Here is a 21397-nt window from a genome sequence, read left to right on the forward strand (position 1 = left end):
ACGTGTGACTTTGGGTGAATCCCTGAACTTTCTGAGCTTCAGATGCTCTGCCTCTTAAGATGAGCACTGCCTCCTCAGGGCGTGTGAGGACTCATGAGACCACATTCCCACAAGGCCTGCTGCATAACAGGTTCTTCATACTGGAGGCTGTGGGGATCATCAGGGCAACCGTGGGAGCCTCCGGAAGCCTTTCCTGGGAGGAGTGTCCATGGGGATTTGTCCTCTGGGCCATCGCAGGTGTGCTGTCCGTGGAGTTTCTGGAACATGGGCTCTGTGCCAGACATCAGGCAGGGGCTGAGTTCTCGAGAGACTGTGACCCCACCTGGGGTTGTCCGTGAGCTCTCAGGAGGCAAATGAGAACAGTATCCTCTCTCTTAGCTCAGTGTGTGTCCTGAGGTTTCTGTAAGGTAAAATCCTGGGAGACTTCCTGGAGGAGGAGGAGGCATCAGGTTAAGTGTTCTCACAGGAGGTTGGAATAGGTGAAGCAGGTGGGAGAAAAGGCACAGGCAGAGTTTGGGAGGTGGGGAAGTGTCAGTTGTGTGGTAGCAGCAGCACACCCAGTGGGGAGCCTCCAGTGCAGGAACTTGGTTATAATACCTGGTCGCTGTCTCCAAGGGCACCCTGGCTAGTGGAGAGGTCAGACCAGCTGCATGAAATACCATGGCATCAGCCAGCCAGCTAGGCTGATGACCATAAGCTACTCAGTCCTGAGTAGTGGGCCCTGCAGAGGTGAGGGGGACCTCCTGGGCCTCTCCTGCCATGGGCTAGCATCATTCATTTATTCAAAGGTGATCTATTGAGCTCCTGCAGGCACCCTTGTCAGAACTAAGGGTGCCAAAGCAAACAAAACAGACCCAAGTCCCTGCCCATGTGCAGTGGAGAAAAACACAACAGGGTCAGGGTGGGGAGGACTGGGTAGGGGTTGCAATCTTAGAAGGGAACATTGGAGCGGATACTTGAAAGAGATGAACAGCACCCCTAGATATTTGAGAGAAAAGCATTCCAAGTAGAGGGAACAGCATGTGCGAACGGCCCTGAAGCTGAAGCGTGCTTAGTGTGATCCAGGAGCTGCTGAAGACCAGTGTGGTTTGAGTGGTGAGGGAGGGTCAGCGGTGGTGGAGGTGAGAGCTGAGCAGGGCTTTGAAGGCCATTGCACTGCTATGGAGACCCTTCGAGGATTTTTAAAATATGTATTTTTTAAGTTGAGGTTTAATTTACTCATTTTAAGCAGACGGTTTGATGACTTTTAATCTAAACATACAATTATGCAGCCATTACCACAATCCAGTTTTAGAACATTTCCTCCACCCAGAAAGTTCTCTCATGTTTGTTTTCAGTCAATCCCTGGTCCCACCACCAGGCAACCGCTGATCTGCTTTCTTTCTCTACTTTTGAAATTTTATATGAATAGAATCATATAATATGTATTCTTCTTTGTCAGATGTCTTTCACTTAGTATAATGCATTTAGAGGTTCATCCATATTTGTTGTACGTGTCAGTATTTTCTTTCTATTGGTGAGTGCTATACTATTGTATAGATGGACTGTTTGGATTTATATATACAAATATGTATTGATTTCAGAGAGGAAGGGGGAGGGAGAGAGAGAGAGAAGCATCAACAATGAGAGAGAATCACTGACCGGCCAGCCGCCTCCCGCATGCCCCACACTGGGTGGGGATCGAGCTTGCCACCTGGGCATATGCCCTGACCAGGAACCAAACCACGACCTCTCGGGACCTCCCAGGTCACAGGTTGACGCTCAGCCACTGAGCCACGCCATGTTTGTGCATTCACTAGTGGATGGACCTTTGGGTTTTTACCATTCTTTGGTTATTGTGAATAAATGTGTTTTTATTCACAATAAATGTTATTGTGAATAAAATTATTTTTAATTTTACATTTAAAAATAAATCCTTGTATGGATATGTGTGTTTATTTCTCTTGGTGTTTGGGTCGTATGGTAGGTATGTATTTAAGTTTTTAAGAAACTGCCAAACTGTCCTCCAAAGTGGCGGTACCGTTTTTCATTTCCACCAGCAACGTGTGTGCGCCAGTTTCCGTGCCTCCCCACCAGCACGTGATATTGTCTGTTTCCCTGCTGCTAAGCCTTTCTAATTGGTGTGAAACCTCTTTGAGGTTTTGGTCCTTATTGCCTAGTGACTGATGATGTTGCTCATATTTCCATGTGCGTATTGCTGTTTGTGTATCTTCCTTGGTTAGTGAAATGACGTTCAGCTTTTTGTTCATGTATCATTAGGTTGTCATCAGTGAGTCGTAAGAGTTCTTTATATGTTCTGAATACAAGTCTTTTATTAGATATATGATTTGTAGTTTTTTTTCTCTGGGAGGTTCTTGGGCAGAGAAGGGGCCATGGGCATGGGGAGTGGGTCCTTGCACCTGGCTTCAGTCCCAGCAACACACTCTTCTCTGCCTCAGGCATGTGGGCTGCATCAAGATTTCCTGGGTCAGAGGGTCCCCTGGCTAAGCCACAGGAACCGGAAGTTTGTTTTGGCCACCCACAGAGTGGCCACCCATTCGCTGTCATCAGAGACCACCCTCACATGCCCTTGTTGGCTCAGCGCATCCCTGTCAGGCTCGGGGGTGCCAACGCAGCCTAACCAGGCTCACAGAGACGTCACAAACTATGGGGCAGTTCCCCAGTGGACGAGCTTCCTGGAGGGCCCGATTCTGGGGAGCAAGGGAGCAGCCTCATGCTCCAGCCTGACCAAGTGTCTCCAGGCCCCAGAATTCCCGGGGTGTCAGAGTCGTGGGTCAGGGGACTGTGGTGTTGGGTTTGCAGGCTCCGGGGCCAGGTCAGGGTCGGCGAGAATGCCCCGTGCTCCTGTCGGCTCACCTGGGCATGTAGGCGCGGCACTGTGTGCCGTGGGGGAGCTTATTATTCTCTGTTCGTATGGCTGGCAGCCCCATGTAAGGAGCCGATCCTTCCCATGGCTGATCTTCCCAGGACAGCTAGTAGTTGCTGGCTCATCTTGCTGGCCTGAGAGCCGTTCTGAGGACACTGTATTCCTGTCGTGAGCATTGTAGGTTAGCTTCTGTATTGGTTAGGACTTTTGTGGTTGCAAGCAATGGTGTCCCTCAGATAGGTTTAGGCAAAAAGAGGAAACGATGCGTGTGTGTGTGTGTGTGTGTGTGTGTGTGAGGATGTGTTGGCTGATGTAAGCGAGGGCCTCAAGTGACTGTCTTCAGGCTCAGCTGGATCTAGGCCCTCCAAATCCAGCCACTCAGCTCTGCTTTCTCTGTGTTGGCATCGTTCCTGGCGGCTCTCCCAGGCGGTAGCTGGGGTGGCCCTGCAGTTACTGGCGTCCATCCCACACCCAGGCAGCCCCGCGGTGAGGAGAGCACCTCTTCCTAAAGGTTTCAGCCAGACTCCAGGCCCTGATGCTCCTCGGGTCATGTGACTCCCCCTCAGCGAACCACTAGGGCTCTGACCAGGTCTGCGTTGTGTCTACTCCAGGAGTGTGTGCGGGGTCAGCCCCCATAAGTCATGTGGATCCAGAGTGGAGAAAAGGGTTCTCTAAAGGGGTAATGTTCCGTGACCAAGGGGGGATAGGGATATGGCTGGACAGGTGCAGGGTTTGGCATCCCTGACTGTCGGAGCGGAGTGCCCAGAGGCTTCGGTTTCCCCTCCTCAGGTCCTGAGGGGGTCAGGCTTTCATGCAGAATCCTCCATTCGCCCGGGGTGCTCTGCACTCCCTCTCCCCACTGGACGGTGTGCTCCTAAGGCAGAGGCCCGCGGCTCGGGCAGGACAGGCCCAGGCCCACGGTGTACCCTCTGTAGACATGGGTGTAAGAGGGTGTGCACACAGGACAGCGGGGGAGGAGGCCAGGGGACGGGGGCCTGTCCTCTATGCCTTGGAGACTGGAGGCTTCCCCTCTCAAGGGTCCCCTTTGTAAAATGCTAGTGCCCCGTGCACCCCGGACACCGTACGTGTCACACCCTTCCCTTTTTAGTCACAGAGGCAGGAGCTGTAACGGTGGGAGGGTAGGCAGAGGCACGTGAGTCCGTGCTGGCGAGGGATGAGGCCTCTCTGTCCCCGCACCGGTGGAGTGGGCAGTGTTGGGAGGGTGAGCCCAAGAGCGGGCGCGAGGCCTGTGTGGCGAGGCAGAGCAATGAGCTGGTTGATGACATTAGATGTTGCTTTGTCAGCCCGCATCAGGAGGGATGCATCAAGGAGGGGTGTGGGTTATTGGCTAGTCCTAGAGAGTCTGGGGGCTGACGGAGGGGAACTCACTGGTTGCCGTGCACGTCAGAACCCACACCAGCCTGTGCTCTGTGGTGAGGGACATGCTCAGCTGTTGGGGGCTGTGCAGGCCCTCGTGACCCTGGCCTGGGGTTTCTGGGGTTCATACAGCATTGCTGTAGACCCTAAGCCAGTTTGCTCCTGATTCTCGCCTCCTGGGCCCAGGAGGTGGGCAAAGAGAATGTGCCCAACCTCTGAGTCCAGCAGACCAGGACACTTGTCCTGGCAGCACCACTGCCACACTGGGCCCACTCCTGCTGCCGCTGCTCTGTGCCTCAGTTTCCCTATGTAGGAGAAGAGGGGTGATGGTGGTCTGTGCCTCACGGTGTTGGAGTCCCGCGGTGTTGGTATCGGGGTGACCGTATGATGTGATCACTCTTATTCTCTACCCGCAGGTGAGTGACGATGGCGGGGAGAACGTGACCTGCACGGGCCCTTTTCCACCCACTGAGTGGCACCACCATGCAGAAGCCCAGCGGCCTGAAGCCCCCCGGCCGTGGGGGAAAACACTCGAGCCCCATGGGCCGGACGTCTGCTGGGTCAGCCTCAGCCTCTGCCACGGCGGCAGCCACCGGCTCCAAGGAAGGTGCGCAGGGCCAAGGGTAAGGGGCTGGGTGGGGCGTGGATCTCCCGGAAGAGCCGCTCTGTGGCCGACCTGGAGGCCGGCAGCACATGGAAGTTCTTTTTGTCTGACTGTGATCCCTTGAACAACTAGTGACAAGCACCAATGCAGGCTTTACGTGCACCGATCTATTCATGCTCCCCCAGCCCGGGAGGTGGGTACCACTGCGGATGAGAAAATGGAGCTCCAGGGAGGCCTGGCATCTTGCCCAAGGTCACTCAGACTCCACCGCCTCTCTGCCCCCATTCATTCTCCTTCCAGGATCTGAGATTGTCCTAGTGGAGCCAGCCCCATTTTCCCACCAGCCTTCTTGTCTGCCACCCAGAACTGTGGCCTTGACCCTTTCCTTATCTGACCCTGGTCTTTCTGTTGGTGGGCAGAGGGCACCTTGGCTGGAGGAACCAGCTCCGGGGGCAAATGGTAGGGAACTGCTGTTAGTGAGTTGCTTTTTCTGATCATAAAAGTAAGATGGGCCCTGTGGGATATGTGGACAGTTGGATGCAGGAGTAAAATTGCCATCCCCTGGAGGCAACTATTATTTTGGTTTATGTCCTTACTCTTTTTTTTTTCCCCCTTAAACCTATTTGTTATCATTCTGCATCTACAACTTGAAAATCTGCTTTTTTTCATTCAATATGATTAGGTGAATTTTTCATATCATTAAAACTTCACATGCTCATCATTTTTAATGGCTGGAAAATACTCTGTTCATTCAACAAATATAAGTCAGGGGCCTGCTTTGTTGACACAGTCCTAACCCCTAACCGCTGGACTCTCATTCTGAACAAAACCGGATGTGGTCCCAGCCCTCAGGGCTGCCAGTCTGGTGGGGAGACTGAATGTTGTGAGATCCTGTAACGGGAGCCTGCCCAGGTCTGGGAGGTGGGCACGTGCAAGCTGGGGTCTGGAAGGTGATGGCTTACTAGATGAAGAAGGGAGGGTATTCCTGGCAGAGGGAACAGCATGTGCAAAGGCTCAGTGGCAGGAGGGAGCATGGCGAGTACAAGGGAGGGAAAGCAAGTGAGTGAGGCTGAATATGACCAGTGGAAAGCGTGCTGGTGAGATGGTGGACCGGGCGGGGGCAGGTTGGGGTTATGCAGGGAGTTTTACTGACATCTTAATAGCAGCAGGACACCACTGAGGGTTGTAAATAAAAAGGAATATGATAGAAGGAATTGGAAAAATTTCCTTAACCCATTCTCTGCAGTTGAAAATTGAGACTGATTTTTATGTTCACTTTGATAAAAGATGCTGTGATGAACATCTTTGGACACAGATCCTTGCTCTGAGTATATTGCAGCCACCAAGGTCTGATGCTTCCATGTCATCTGATTGGCACAGAAGTTGGGGAGATAAAAAAATAGCCAGAGGCCAGACTGGGAAATTTGGGTCCTGGGTTGGGTCAAGGAAAGTTTGAGCCAAAGGCTTGGGCAGTTGGCAGAACCAGGTCCCTGGCAGAGCCAAACAGCCAGCATGACAGGGTGAGGAAGCTGTGTGGTGTGGCCACGGGGACCTACACAGGCAGGTCCAGACTCCCCGTCTGAGGTGGCAAACCTTCCTTACTCCTGGGAGGCTCCTGAGCAATGAGAAGAGGCCAGGCAGGAGAAAACAAGGCGGGAAGGACGTTCTAGGTGGAGAGAACAAGCGGAGCGAAGGCCATGAGGCAGGGATGGACTGTGTATGTTAAGAAGGAAGGCAGGTCTGGGTGGAGAGGAGTGTGAATGAGGCTGGGGAGGGTGGCAGAGGCAGATGATGAAGGGCAGGGGCTTTGGGTTTCAGGGTGATGGGAGCTGTGGGAGGGTGTTAGCAGAGGAATGACGGCATGTACACATCCCTCAGGCCACCACGTGCAGAACGGACTGCGGGGGTTAAGAACGGCTTGGGGAGACCAGTGGCAATTGGTCACCCAGGCGAGGATATACAAATATATCCTCGTACAAGTACAAGTACAACTCACTGCCAGGGCTCTGACCACCATACGTGGGTCATCAGGAAAGACTTCTTGGAGGAAGCCTGAAAGAGCGTAGCCTTGACAGTGGGAGGATGTATTGGCGAAGAGGAGGACCTGCAGGCAGTGGAGTAGAACATGGGCAAAGACACCGAGAGGGCTGAGCTTGGTCGGGTGCAGGGGGGCGATGACAGTGGCGGTGGGTAGCCTACTTTCTGGAGAAGGGCACCAGCCAGGCCTGACACTGACCCTCTTCTCTACTGGAGAGAGTCCTTTCCTCATCGCTCCCCACTGGTCAAGAGGGGCCTGAATGTGGCTCTGATCCAGATCTAATGTGCTCTGCCCCTGAGTGACTTAGCCTCTCTGCGCCACTAATGGGAGCATAGCATCTCTGATGAGATCGCGTCAGTGAAGGAATGTGAAGTGCCTGCAGGTACAGAACTCATTAAAGAGTAATTTCTTTTCCTTCCACCCATCTGTAATCTCATTACAGAAAACTGGAAAGTGGTAAAAGAAGCAGCAGCCCTCCCTGAACGTAATCACAGCCACCACTGTGACGATTCCCTTCCCGTCTTTCCCTGCTGCACATATTGTTTAGTCGTTAAATCATGGGTTGTGCCCGCGTTTGCATCTTCCTGTTCCACCTTGGACGGTGCCTGCAGTGTCTTTGCCGTCCTTTAGAACAGCTGCGTCGTAGTCCCTCCAGGGAGTGGGGATGGAGCACACGGTGTGGTGTGCTGGTTGCTTCCCGGTCACACTGCACAGTGGCCTGGGAGCCCTGAGGGTGGGGGCCAGTGGTCTGACTTGGCCTGCCCCCCCACCCCCCTACCCCGAAGGGCTGTTCCAGAGAGAGGAGGTGCCACTCCATGAATGTCTGATTGATGACAGAGCCATGCCCCTGTATTCCACGTGGGCGTGAAAGGCTGCGGCTGGGCTTGGCGGTGCCCTCCCTCCTCTGGCACCAGCTGCCTTTGCAGACACCCAGGCTGGGGGAGAGCTGGCAGAGGCAGAGAAACCCTGTGAGAGGGGAAGGGAGATGTCTGCCACCCAGAGCTGCTTTGTCCCTGCTCATAACAAGAGTCTCTGGAGAGGAGGGGTGGTGGGAGCAGCAGGGCAGGGCCCCTCAGGCTGCTCCCCCACCCCCTAGAACTGGCCATCTGCTCTCTGAGGAGCTGGAGGTGCTGCCCCCATCGGAGGCTGGGACCCTGTGTGAGGGGCAGGGGCCCTGAAAGATGAGCCTGAGGAGACGAGCCTGGTTGGGGATGGGGACAGTAAAAAGCTGGAATCTCTTTTGGGAATCGGGGCCGTGGCTGCCTCCCAAAGCATGAGCTCAGCTTCCTGGCAGAGGGTCTAGCCAAGGGCTGGGCCTGGACGGATGCCCCTGCCCCCTGCCCCGTGAGATGGAGGGCCTGTGTCGGTCCCAGGAGCTGTGACACTCAGAGCAGCAGACCCAGGGGGCCATGGTAGGGGGTCTCTCACACTAGCAGGTGGCCCAGAGGTGGTCCGAGCAGGTGTGCAGGAGGGTGTCTGGGACATACCTGTGGGCAAAGGCCTGAGTGAGGCAGCAAGGTCCGGGGCATCCCAGCCAGACAGGATGGAGCACTTGGAGGCTGCTCTGATCAGGTCAGGGAGGGTCTTGCTCAGGAGGTGACATGGGTACAAAGATCTAAGTGACAGGAGCCAGCCCAGCTGAGGTTAGGGGAAGAACATCAAGGCAGAGGGAATAGTGGTTGCAAAGGCCCTGAGGTTTGAGATGTCGAAGAACCAGAGAGCAGCGTGAGTGGACAAGGGGGGCGGTCACTCAAGTCCAGGGCATGAGTCAGGGCCCTAGATGGAAGTTGGGGAGCTGTGCCTGGGGCCACCTGGGGGTTTGGAATCTATCCTGGGCCTGAAGGGGTTCAGGCCTCTAGCCTGGCGGCCCAAGACTGCTGCTGGCATACGGCCCTCCCTTTGGGTCAGGAGCAGCCTGCAGTGGTCGGCAGGGTGGGGGCTGCGGCACACTGTGAACAGGGGCTCTTAGCCCTTCCATGGGGTTCCCTCCTGAGCCCCAGGTCACGGCAGGCCAGGCCAGGCGTCCCATTTGCCCCAATAGGAAGGGCTGACTGCAGTGGCCTGGGGCGGACTCTGGACTGAGTGAAGGGACAGACCACAGCCACTGTCGCCCTCCCCTCTGCCCTTGTTCCGAGGGGGCAGGCAGGCCTTGAAGGACCTTTCCCATCCCTCACAGAGTGGTCCAGCCCCAGAGGTGTCCTCTCCAGGAGGGACAAAATTTGACACTTGCTATGTCACAAGCAGGCTCTACAGCAGTCATCGTATCACATTTCTCATTAACAACCCAGTGAGATAACTGCTCTTCTCTCCATTTTAAAGATGAAAAAACTGAGGCTCGGAGCTCTCAGCTAAGTTGCCCAGAGTTACAGGGCCAGAGAGCGATGGGGCTGGAGTTGAGACTCAGGCTAGGCTGGGTCTAAAGCTGGCTCAAGCCACTGGCATCTGGTGGTGTGGCTGGTGCCCCAAGTTCAGTCCCAGCTCTACACACTCAGCTCAGACCCCGGACAGGTGGGCAGGGTGGGAGGAGTGGGCTGTTCTCGTTAAGCTGGTGACAACTGTCCCTAATGTGCCTGCGGCCATTCCTCCTGCTGCGGACCCAGGACACAGGAGGTCAAGGAAGAATGCATGGATTTCCTCTCAGACAGGGAGCGGGCTACTCGGGGTGGGGTTCACCCCTATATCTCAATCCCCGCAAAGGGCCGACCTGGGGCTGGTCCCAGAGCTTTTAGTTCTGGCTTACTGAGTTGGGCCTGGATACCCCTGCACTTCCTGGGTGTTCCAGACATGGCAGCCAGCCTGCCCTGCCCCAACGGGGCCCCAGAGCTGGCCTCTAGTCTTAGACACTGACCCCACCCCACCCCACCCTAAAGGGTTGTCTTTCACCTTGGTACCCCTGCTCCCTGGGAGGGCAGGAGGCATCATCCCCGTTGTAAGTGACTTGTCCCAGATGCTGTGCAAACCTGGGCAGAACTAGGGCTGCCAGCCCTGCAGAGCCAGACCAGCCAGCACAGCCCCCAGCAGCACTCACTCCCTTCAAGGTCAACCTCTCTGGCTCTCCCTAACCACATCCTAAACTTTTTAATGGCCTCAGGATGGGGAAAGCCAAGCTGAGCATTTTTGTGGCTGGGCTGTGGAGGGGAGGGGCATCGAAGCCTCCTAATGCTCCTGACGTCACTGGTATTGATCCAGGGGGTGGGGGCCCAGCTGCCAGCACTGCCGCCCCGGTGTGTGGCGGCAGCAGGGCTCCTCCATGGGGAGCTGGCTCTGCTCTTTCCAGGGTAAGCCGCCCACTTCTTTCTTCCCTGGGTCCCTGGCTGAGTCTGCTGGGAGGTGGCTTTACCCTCCTGATTTGGGGGTAGAGGGAATGGCAGGGGGCTTCTGAGTTCCATTTGGCCCTAGAAGGATGATGAGCAATCCCTGGGACTGAGGCCCACCCCATAGTGGCTGAGAGCCGTCCCTTCTCCAGGGATGGGTGGTTGGAGGCAGTGCAGCAGGGGGATGCAGGGCCTGTGGTAGCCAGAAGGGATGGGCCCTGCCTTGGTCAGGGTGCGCTGGGACGGATGGACTCGGCTCTCCCTCAAGGCCGTATTGGACTTACCTCAGGGTGAACTGGGCTGGGGCTCATGGTGGCAAAGCCAGGCTCCCGTGAGGAATGCATGGAGACCTGTCCCTTCTTCGTGCCCTATGCCTGGAGCACCAGCTGGTGAGGAGGGGGAGCTTAGAGCAGAGAGCCGCTTCAGGGACTGTGGGCATTTATGTGTGTTGCTTTGGGGCCACCAGGGAGGGGAGTTCAGCCTCACGGCCAGCCTGCATTTCAGTCCTGGGGCTCCAAGGATGGGGGGAGGACTTGGTATGGGCCCCACCTCCCAGCGCTTGGGTTCTGGGTGGGGTGCAGATGCGTATCCTGGAAGGCAGACTGTGCAAAACCAAGGAAGAATAGAGCCCTGGCGGGTGGCTGCCGATGAGGGCTATTGGAGCTGGTCTGATGGACAGGCAGGGTTTCCTTAGGTGACAGAGAGGGAAATGCTGTACTTTAAGACCAGGGCGGCCATGTTCTGCCTGGGGCAGCCCTAGTTTACACCTGTGGTGTTGGCATGATGCTGTCTTAATAACACCTCCTTTCTCTCCAAGGTACCTGGTTTTGGCTGATGAATCGTGTGGTTACCTTATTTATAGCCCTTCCTAAGTGGCCACAGTGCACTTTAAAGGCTCTGAGAAGTCCTGCAGCAACATAACCCTAGCTCTGTTTAAGCCACTGGTTCTCAAGCTTGTTTGCAGTTTGAGATTAAGTTTTATTTTTCATTGTACTCGTTAACACCCTGTGGAACTATTTTCTGTGGGACATTTAGGAAACGGACCAGGTCCTGGAGGGACCAGATCCTAGCATAGGTGCGCTTGGTTCCCTCTGCCTCTCATTGCAGGGGCAGACTTCATAGCACATCTGTCCCTGTGGGTTCCTGCAAAGCCCCTGCTTGTGTTTTTTCAAATAGATTCTTTTCTGTCCTGTCCCTGTGTTCCCATTCCCCCAGCCCCAGGCATTTGTGCCTCCGTGCTGTGTGTTGATGAGAAACCTTGCTTTCTCCTCAAGCATCACATCAGAAACATTTCCTTGCGAGAATAATTTTTAAGGGTGGCTTGATAATTTACATCACTGTTCCCCTCTTTTGGGGCACTTAGATTCAGGTTTTGTTTTTTGTTGGCTTTGTAAATGACAAGACAGTGAGTTCGTTTTTTCTTTCTAAATTATTTCATTGGGAAATGGGGCAAAGATTACCTTCCTTATTTTAGTTTTTCTTCTTGAAAACATTGTACTTCATTGTTATTATATTTCATTACAAAAGTAGCATTAAAAAAGCAAAAAGAGAACATAAAAAGTGATCTGTATCTAAAGATTTCAAATGGATGGGGCGGGGGAGGGATGATGGTGTGATTAGGTTTGCCTTGCAGAGGGCTCACTCTGAAGGGTTTGGAAGAGGGCCTGGAGCAAAAGGGGGGCGACTAGAGGCTGGGAGACCATTTTGGAGGTTGCTGTGCTGAGCAAGGTGTGAAATTTCAAGGGCCTAAACTTGGGAGGGGCCTTTGAGAAATGTGGATTTAGGAGTTATTTCTTCTGTGGAATTGCTGGATCTTGATGGGTAACTAGGTTGTTGGGGTAGGAGGGGAAGGAGCAATGAAGGTCTGGGCCTGGGTAAATGAATGGGTAGGGGGCACTTCCGAGATGGGGAGAACAGAGGAAGAGCTCTTGGGGGGGGGGTGTCCTTTGGTTCAGGACGTCGAGTGTGAGATTCTGGGGGACATCCTGGAGGAGGCAGCTGCTAGGTGGGCAGGTCTGGTATCCAGGGAAGGAATCTGAGCTGGAGAGTGCAGTTAGGGCCCAACTTCATTCTACATCTTCCGGTGTCATTTAGATCTTTTACAAGGAGGATTTATCAGTGTCTTTTAAAAAGCAGAAGTATGTCAGTGTACAGGCAGTAGCTGAAGCTTCAGGAGAGGGTAGGGTTATGTGGGGAGCACAGTCACAGTATAGGTCAGGGTTCCCCAGGCACTGACCGGAGAAGGAGGCCATTTCTCCTGCCTCTACCCCTCTCCCCGCCCTGCTGTCATAGTGGAGACTCTCAGGGACTTGGTGCTTCTTTGCATCCTCTTCCGATCTCTCATTTGTGGGGTATGTAGAGAATGTGTACGTGTCTTGGATCAGCCACCCATCCAGGGTGTGGGCTGGGCTGGAACTGGTGGTGTGGTAGTGCCAACCCATGCCAGCTCACAAGGACCAGTTGTGAAATTTCAGGAATTTTGCCAGTCAGATGTTAATCACAGCCATTCTTTTTAAAGCAGATTGTGTAAATTTACAATTAAGTAAATTCTATTAAAAAACAAAGGTAATATGTTCAAAACTCATGACTTCTGGTGGTACTTCTGGTAGTGTTTGCACCCTCATACTACTATTATTTTACTCATGGTAAGATTTATAATATCTGTGTTTTTGAGGTTATTTATTCTATGGTGGAAATACGATATCATTTCTTCCAGTACCATGTTCAGTGATATCATGCTGGTAGTTTGAAATTGGCCATGGTGGGAAAATTTACACCATGGAAATTGGCAAATGCTACAGATCAGAGTTATTTATTTATCTTCTCCCAGAGAGCTAGTTGTTCAGCCTTTACCAGCAACTGCTGGCTGGAATGTAGGTGGGAGGAGGAATGGACAGAGGCTGCCCTGCTGGGAAGGACCACCAGGATGGAAGAGGCAGAGAGGCCCCCAGTCCTGTCACAGAAACAGGGAGCTTTCTGAGAGGGTGGACAGCAGGGACAGCAGCCACAGGTCCGGGAAGGGGCACTGTCGGCCTCCCTCCAGTAGTGTCCATGGGGAGGGGTCGGGAGCTGAGGGTCAGAGAGGGTCTGGGAAGCAGAGTCTCCTCAGAGGATGGAGCCACTTCCTTCGATGGTGCCGGATGGGAAATACCCACCTCTCCAAGTGCAGGAGACCAAGTCATATCTATATATGGCCTTGCTTCTGCTTTTAACTATGCAGTATATATGCATGTACATATAAGGCCTAGAGAAACACACACCAAGACGTTAACTGTGTTATGTCTGTATGATAGGACTATTGGTGCTTTAATTTTTTTAAAAATCGCTAACCTATGTTTTCTAATTTTCTTCCGTGGCATATGAAAGACCTCTGTGATAAACATTTAAATAGAAAGGAAAGCTTAATTGCTGGGAAGGCGAGTGGAGGACAACAGGAGAAGTTGCTGTTTCATGGGCCGGGGTGTTGATGCCACAGTGGGCTCTGTTGGAGAGCCAGTCGGGGGAGAGAGGAGAGATGGGGAGGCAGCTCCCAGGAAGACCAAACGGGAATAGAAGTTTGCTTCTGAAGAGAGAAGAGGGCTCTTAGCTTTCCTCTAGGATAGCGGTTTTAACCAGGGTTTTGCAGCACACTGGTGTGCCATGCGAAGTTTTAAAACATACTGTACCTGGCTCTGAAGTCAGGGGCACTGACCTCTTGACCCTCAGCGGCTGAGATGGGCAGGTGTGGAAAGGACCTGTCCCTGCCTCCCCAGGGAGGTGGGACTTGAGTCCTTGTGGAAAGAGGGGAGGATGCCTTCTCACCTGGGCCTCCACCCACTGTGGGCCAGGCCAGCAGCTGCTGTCACTCCACACCATATCCATTAGCCCTTTCCATCCAAGTTCTACTTTGAACTTGAAACCAGCAAGAAATGTCCTCGTTCCCGCGCCTAGGAAAGGATCAGCTGCTTCTGTGAGCTTTAAGTCTGTCGCTGCCTCGGGGGTTTGCTGAGACCCCTGCTGCTCTGTGCAGGAACCTGGAGGGAGCAGTGCCCAGATCCTGGCTTCAGGGAGCTTCCAGGGCCTGCCTCAGTGCCTCAGAGCCTAAGAGCCGTGAGGGGGAGCCAGGTCTGAGAGCTGGAGTACTCACAGCAGCTCCTCCAGGAGAGATGGGGTCCATAGAATATCAGTGCTGGCCAGGTCCCTGGCTATTCTGACCTAGTTCTTAGTTGTCCCACGGGGAAACTGAGGCCCAGATAAGAGAAGGGGCTTGGCCAGGCCTAGCCAGCATGTTACAATGGCTCCCTGGAGGCAAGGGGACTCTGAAAGGGTTTTTTTTTTTTTTAATTATGTTTTATTCTATTTGTTTGCTTGTTTGTTTTAGTGAGTTTTAAAAAACATTTATTGGGGTGACGACATTGGTTCATAAAACCATACAGGTTTCAAGTGTACAACTCAACATAACATCACCTGCACTCTGCATTGTGTGTCCATTGGCCCAAGCAAAGTCTCTTTCTGTCCCCTTTCCCCGCCTTTGCCCACCTACCCTCCCCACTCCCCTTCCTTCTGGCTATCACCACACTGTTGTCTGTATATTAATATATATATATTTTTAATTTTTTTCTTAATCCCTTCGCCTTTTATCCAGCCCTCTAAGCCCCCTCCCCTCTGACAGCTGTCAGTCTCTTCCATGCATCCATGCTTCTGTTTCTATTTTGTTCGTCGTTTTATTTTGTTCATTAGATCCCACATAAAAGTGAGACCATGTGATACTTGTCTTCCTCTGGCTGGCTTATTTCACTTAGCACAATGCTCTCCAGGTCCCTCCATGCTGTTGCAAAAGGTAAGAGTTCCTTCTTTTTTGGCCCTGGAAGGGTTTTCCATGCCTCCCCACGTTCAGGCTGCTGAACACTCCCCAGTGTGAGAGGGGATTTGATGAGGGTTTGCCAAAGAGGAAAAGTGGAGCGAAATACGGAGTGCAGTTGCCCCAGGGTTTGACCTGGATTTTAGCAGCTGTTGAAACAACTGGTCCCTGGGCCTGTGGCCCCTGGAAGGGGCGGGTGGGGAAGAAATATTACCTGAGGGTCTGCCTGAGCCGGGACAGCTGGGCGGGAAGACAGCTGAGTAGGCAGCCTTTTGCCAAGAATAGCCGAGAATAGCTGGGTTCCCTGCGACCTGGGACTCTCCTCTGTAAGCAGAGGACAGGTAGAGAAGGCTCGCACCTGGACCACCACCGTTCAGTTCAGGTAACAGACATCAGGCAGGCCCTTGGCACAGGGAAGTGTTGTAGAAATGGATACGGGACGACACTGACACCTGCTAGGCATGTGTGCCTCCTGGGGCGTCATCGAGAGGGAGGGCTCTGGGCCAGACCAGCGGGGCGACTCCTGCCTGGGTAACAGGGGGCAAGTCCCATAGCCTCTGTTTCCTCCTCTGCAAGATAAGAATGCAGCCTATTGGGGGCATGCACTGGCACTTCATAAATGCTAGTTGCTGCTTTAATGGTGATCACATCGACACCTCATTGTTGATGGGCCCACCGGCCCCTTGGGCAGTGTTGGGAGGGGGTGGGGGCTTCTTTCCCTTCTGCCTGCTTTTCAGAGCAGCTTTGCCTAAGGGAGGTGCCTGCCTGACCTAGGTCCCAGCAGAAGCTCTTTGTGGTACAGGATTGTCCTAAATCCTAAATCAAGATTGAGGACTCCCAGGAGCTCGGCCCAGGCACAAGGAACCAGCAGGATGGGGTCTGTGTCAACTGACTTGCACTCAGTGTTTTATGTCAATTTCAGAGGACTTGCCCCCCCCCCCCCCCCCCCCCGCCCCTTATTTTACTCAGGGCTGGAGCCACTTGCCCAAAACCTGCCTGGAAGCCCTTCTTCTGCCTCCTGGGCCTTTTGTGATATTTAATTTTTTTCTAGCCCCTTAGTTTTTGTATAAGTCATTCTCATGAAATAACAAAAGCCAGCACTCATGGGCACATGTATGGACCAGGCAGGCACTGTCCCTGTCGTCACACAACAGCCCAGAAGAGAGGTGCAGGTGAGCGACACAGGTGGGGCGGGGGAAGTTGGGTTCCAGAGCAGGACTGCTGGGCTCCAGGACCTGCCCCCTCAGCCACTGTGACTTCCGCCTCCTGGGATCTCGGTGGTGGAAGAGAGCCTTGGGCCCCAAACCAGGGTCCCACTCAGGCGTCTCATCTCCACAAGAAATGGAGGGGGACATCCTTACATATGAAGAAGTAAGAGATGAGATTGTTTTCTGATTGTAGGGAACCCTAGGGTTTAGCCAGATTCTGGGAAATAGGTCCATTCAGGGGAGTCCACGATTTGGGGTGATGGTAGTTTGGGGCTGGGCATTGTGGGCATTGTGTGTACGTTTTTTTAGATGATTTGAAAGTGCCCTGCACCAGGAGCCAGAGGCCTTTGGCCAGGACTTGACTCTGCTGCCTACTGCTTGGGAGCTGAGATGAAGCACCTGCCGTCTCTGGGCCCGTGTCCTCAGCTGTAAAACTGGGACGACAAAATCCCTTCGCAGGGTTAGCTGTGAGGGCCAGATGGCTGCTGCCTGCCAGCCTCTGTGCACAGAGCACCCGTCAGTGGGTCTGATGACTGCGGTTGTTGATCAAATTCAGCATTAAAGCTCGTTGATCTCCCGGAGCCCAGCTCCCAGGTGAGAGGTAGTCCCTTCCCGCCTGGTCAGGACCCCGTCCTGGCTGCTCGGGCCTGGGTGCCACGTGCTTTCCCACCACCGCTGCCAGTGCCAGAGGGAGACCCTGCTGCTTGGCCTCGTGTGTTGGGCCTGCCTTGGAATTGTGTGGCTTCCTCGTCCCGGAAGCTCTGTCCTTAAGGGTTGGTTTCCAGCCCGAGACAGCATCCAGCCAGGCCGGGGCCCCGGGGCCCTTGGCCTTGGATGAAAGGAGGACTCAGGTTGGAGCTGCTGCCCTAGGCCCCCTCCACTGGCTGCCCATGGAAACATCAGGGTCAGAAACACCTGCTTGCCCCCTGTCTCCATCTGTGTTTCACAAGCCCATCGCCTCTGGAATAGAGAAGATGAGCTCTCCTCTGCTTGATGCATGGTCCGGCAGGAAGGAGGGGCAGCCTCTGGATCTTGAGGTGCAAACAGGAAGGCTTTCTGAGCTCCCACCTTCCCAGGAGCCTAGGACCCAGGAGGCACACACACACAGAGCACGGTGGGGCCAGCTCTGCTTTGTCCTTTCCTGAGTGACCTTGAGCAAGTTGCTTCCCTTCCCTACCTCCTGGGAGGTAGGCCCCCTCGCAGAGTTTGAGTCCCATTTCTGCTGTGTGGCCTTGGGCGAGGCCTTTGCCTCTCTCAGCCTCAGGGTCCTCCTTCCTACAAGGAGGACTGGGTTAGGGGGCCCAGTTCAGGCCAGAGAACCCCACGTTCAGTCCTAAGAATGAGGTTACACACTTGCTTCCTCCTCCTGCCCTCCTCCCTCCCACTTGTTCTGGTCTGCACAACCCTGAGGCTCAGACTTGGGAAGGAGGAGGAGAGGGGAGGTTTAGAGGTGGAGTAAGATATTTTTCCTGGCTCTTTCTTTGCTCCAAAATGTCTGTGGCTATGGCCGGCTGTCAAGGAATAGCCTTTTGCTGGGGCACAAGGTCCATGAAGAATGAGACCTGCCCAAGCCCACACTGCCAACCACACCTGCCTCAGTTTCCCCATCAGGTAACCAGCACTGGCACCTTCCAGCTCTCACTCAGCCCTAACCACTGCCTCTCTCCTCACTCTCCAGGCTCCCCACTGCACAAGCAGGCCTCGGCACCCTCTGTGGCTGCGCCCGCTGCCCCTGAGAAGCCGGGCCCGAAGGCAGCCGAGGTGGGCGATGACTTCGTGGGGGACTTTGAGGTCGGCGAGCGGGTATGGGTGAATGGCGTGAAGCCAGGTGTGGTACAGTACCTGGGCGAGACGCAGTTCGCACCCGGCCAGTGGGCCGGCGTGGTGCTGGACGAGCCCGTGGGCAAGAACGACGGCGCTGTGGGCGGCGTGCGCTACTTCGAGTGCCCGGCCCTGCAGGGCATCTTCACGCGGCCCTCCAAGCTCACCCGGCAGCCCACGGCTGAGGGCTCGGGCAGCGACACCCACTCGGTGGAGTCGCTGACCGCCCAGAACCTGTCGCTGCACTCGGGCACGGCCACACCCCCGCTGACCAGCCGCGTCATCCCGCTTCGGGAGAGTGTCCTCAACAGCTCCGTCAAGACAGGCAACGAGTCAGGCTCCAACCTCTCGGACAGTGGCTCCGTGAAGCGGGGTGACAAGGACCTGCGCTTGGGAGACCGTGTGCTGGTGAGTCCCTTCCCCCCACTGCTGCACCCCACTAGGCAAGCTGGAACAAGGGGGCTGTCAGGGGTGGGGTCCCGGCTGGGTCACCCACTCCTTGTTAGAACCACACAGAGGAATCAGGGAGACGGGTTAATTGGCTCTGCAGACTGTCGCTGCGTGACCCTGGGCAGGTGTCTTAACCTTTCTGGGCCTCAGTCTTCCCATCTATAAAATGGGAATTTTAATAGTACCTTCCACATAAGTTGAAATGCATTAATATGTATAATGCCTTTAGATGGTGCCTATACTTAGTAAGTGCCCCATAATGTTACCTATTATTGATGATAGTCATTGATCTGGGCCACCATCATGGATGTGCCAGGCCTATACTGAAACGGCCAGGGACTAGAGTGCTCAAGACCCCTGGCCCAGGGTCGGCAGTTGGTTCAGACATCTAATTAACCGTAACGGAGAGTAATCACTGTTGCTGTGGAGGAGAGAATTGGGTCACAAGAGCCAACAGGCTCTCTAGGCAAGTCTACCTGCCAGGGGTCCCTCTTCTCCGCTACTCCCGCTGTTGGGGCAGGAGTAAGAGACGGGCAGTTGCCCTCAAGCCCTTCAGAGTCTGGATTCATCCTGTAGTATGAATGTGGGAGTGTTTTCCTGGCACCTGCTGTGAGCCAGACCTAGGCTGGGGGTGGCAAGGTACACAGGACAGGGCCAAGATCTGCTGTGCCAAATCCAGGGCCCAGGTGGCTCCGGGCTGACCCTGTCCTTCGAGAACCATGGTTTTGGGTAGGTGAGAATAACACCATACGAGAAGGCCGGCTCGGCGTCTTCTGCTTCTCCCAAGCAAACAGCATCTGGTCCAACCTTAGTATCACTGCAATGACACCATCCCAGAGGACTTCCAAGAGTTCCAAACCCAGAATTGCAATCGCCTGGATACGTAAACCCAAGGAGCAATTCATAACTGCTTTTCCAAACACTAAAGCCATATATTTTTTAACTTCCTACAACTTTCTTTATATATACTGTGGCTTTCTTTTACTAGCCTTATATCAACCTTTTTATATGAATGTAGCAGTAAAGAAGAGATAATTTCTAAAAAAAAAAAAAAAAAAAAAATTTACCTGAAGGGTGTCAGGCAGGCCTGGGGTCTGAGGAGTCAAGGAAAGGTATCAGTTGGTGGAGGGAGAGGTATCAGGTCAGGTGGAGGCGAGTGGAGGGGTTTCCCACCTCAAGGTGGGGAGCACATGGCCGGAGCTCTCAGGCTGAGCGGGGAAGGGTTTGGCAGGCTCTGGAGTCCCAATGTGGGGATCCCAACAAGTTATCACTGCCTGGGATCCTCCCTCCCCACTCCACAGACCTTGCACAGGGCCATGGTTTCTCCTGGAGGCTTCTGGGAAGCGCATTTGGGTAGGGGGGATGAGAGGAAATGTTTATACCCATTTCCCCATTGAAACCTCAAGCCTTCATCAGAGCTGGCAGCAGTAGCAGCAGACGCCCCATTGACTTCCCAGCCCGCGAGTGGGCTGAGTCCTGTCTTTGAGACACTGCTTTCTGGGGAGTGTAGCCCATGCTGGGCACCTGCCCAGCACTTTCTGTACCTTGTCCCTGTGGGTCCTCCCCTCTGGGTCCTCCCCTCTGCCTTACGAGATAGGGGTTATCCCCCCGTTTTACAGATGAGGAAACTGGGCTCAGCCTGGGAAACAGCCTGCCCAGGACTCACAGCCAGGAGTTGATGGGCCATTCATCCTTTATTCACTCATCAGCTGTGCCTGCCCGGACGCCCTTGGATTCTGGTGCGGGAGAGGAATCTGAACGAGGGGGTTGTTTCTACCACAAGGATCGGGCCTCACCTGCCCCCCACCCACCCCACCCTCGCCTGCAGCTGCCCTTGGGTTAGTCCTCCTGGCTGGTCCAGCACTGCCAGGACCCAGCTGGCTTGCTGACCCTGGACCTTGCTTTTCTCCCCTGGACCTGCTGTGAAGACCTGACACCTCTCCTTCCGGTCCCTTTCCCACCCTTAAAAAATTATATCCCGGACATGGGTGACTATAGAGGCCTGACATTACACAATTTGAGGATGAGGGACTCTAGGAAAAACTATATGAAAAAATACTGCTTTTGAAAATTTTGTAAATCATGTGATTCCCATGAATGCATTGTCAGGGCCTTGGAAGAGGCCAATGCAGGTGAGGGTCCCTGTTGCCTAAGCTGTTAGCTTCACCAACCACAAGTCCGCTTCTGACCTAGGTCAAAGGTGTGAGCTGTGTTCATTATTTATGAACATAAGTAACGGTATTTATGCTTATTAAGTTGTGCTGCCCTTTAAAGATACCCCTGGATCCTGGTTTCATTTGGGCCTCAACACTACCCCATAAGGTTTATGTACTAGATAGGTAATCATGGGCAAGTTATTTATCCTCTCTGCCTCAGTTTCTTCTACTGTAAAATGGGGATAATAGTTCATCTGTCTTACGTGGCTCTGTGTAACCTCTGTGAAGTGTTAGCTATTGTCAGCATTAAAGTCCGTTTTGGGCCTGTCCAGTGTGGCTCAGTGGTTGAATGTTGACCCATAAACCAGGAAGTCACGGTTCGATTCCCAATCAGGGCACATGCTCCGATTGTGGCTCCATCCCCAGTAGAGGGTGTGCAGGAGGCAGCCGATCAATGATTCTCTCTCATCATTGATGTTTCTGTTTCTCTCTCCTTCTCCCTTCCTCTCTCTGAAAATCAATGAAAACTTTTTTTTTTTAATTCCATGATGGGTGGGCATTCTCCTCGGCCAGGGGGTCCTGGGTGCAGTGAAGTGCTTAGAGCTCAGGGAGGCTCCCTGAGGGCACACGGTGGCTCACAATGGCCTGAATGTCCTTGGCTTCTATTGGTCAAGTGCTTGCTGTGAATGGAATCCTGTGCCGAAAACTTTACACCCACCATCC

General features: G+C 53.9%; 1 protein-coding gene across 3 annotated transcripts in view; it reads left to right on the plus strand.

The window, feature by feature from the left end:
* CLIP2 (CAP-Gly domain containing linker protein 2) overlaps positions 1-21397 on the plus strand; it is a 69972-nt gene that overhangs the window by 14768 nt on the left and 33807 nt on the right. For 2 of the 3 annotated variants that reach the window (XM_070412808.1, XM_070412810.1), the window contains exons 2-3: positions 4660-4850; positions 17926-18476. In XM_070412808.1, the coding sequence (XP_070268909.1) occupies positions 4727-4850; positions 17926-18476 (675 nt within the window). In that variant the 5' untranslated portion in view covers positions 4660-4726. Of the gene's footprint in view, positions 1-4659; positions 4851-14918; positions 15019-17925; positions 18477-21397 lie in introns of those variants that run through there. The other variant, XM_070412809.1, reaches the window with a different exon arrangement.

This window comes from Myotis yumanensis, unplaced genomic scaffold, assembly GCF_028538775.1.
Source record: "Myotis yumanensis isolate MYYU_CA2020_CCGP unplaced genomic scaffold, mMyoYum1.0.hap1 SCAF_4, whole genome shotgun sequence".
Lineage (NCBI taxonomy): Eukaryota > Metazoa > Chordata > Mammalia > Chiroptera > Vespertilionidae > Myotis > Myotis yumanensis.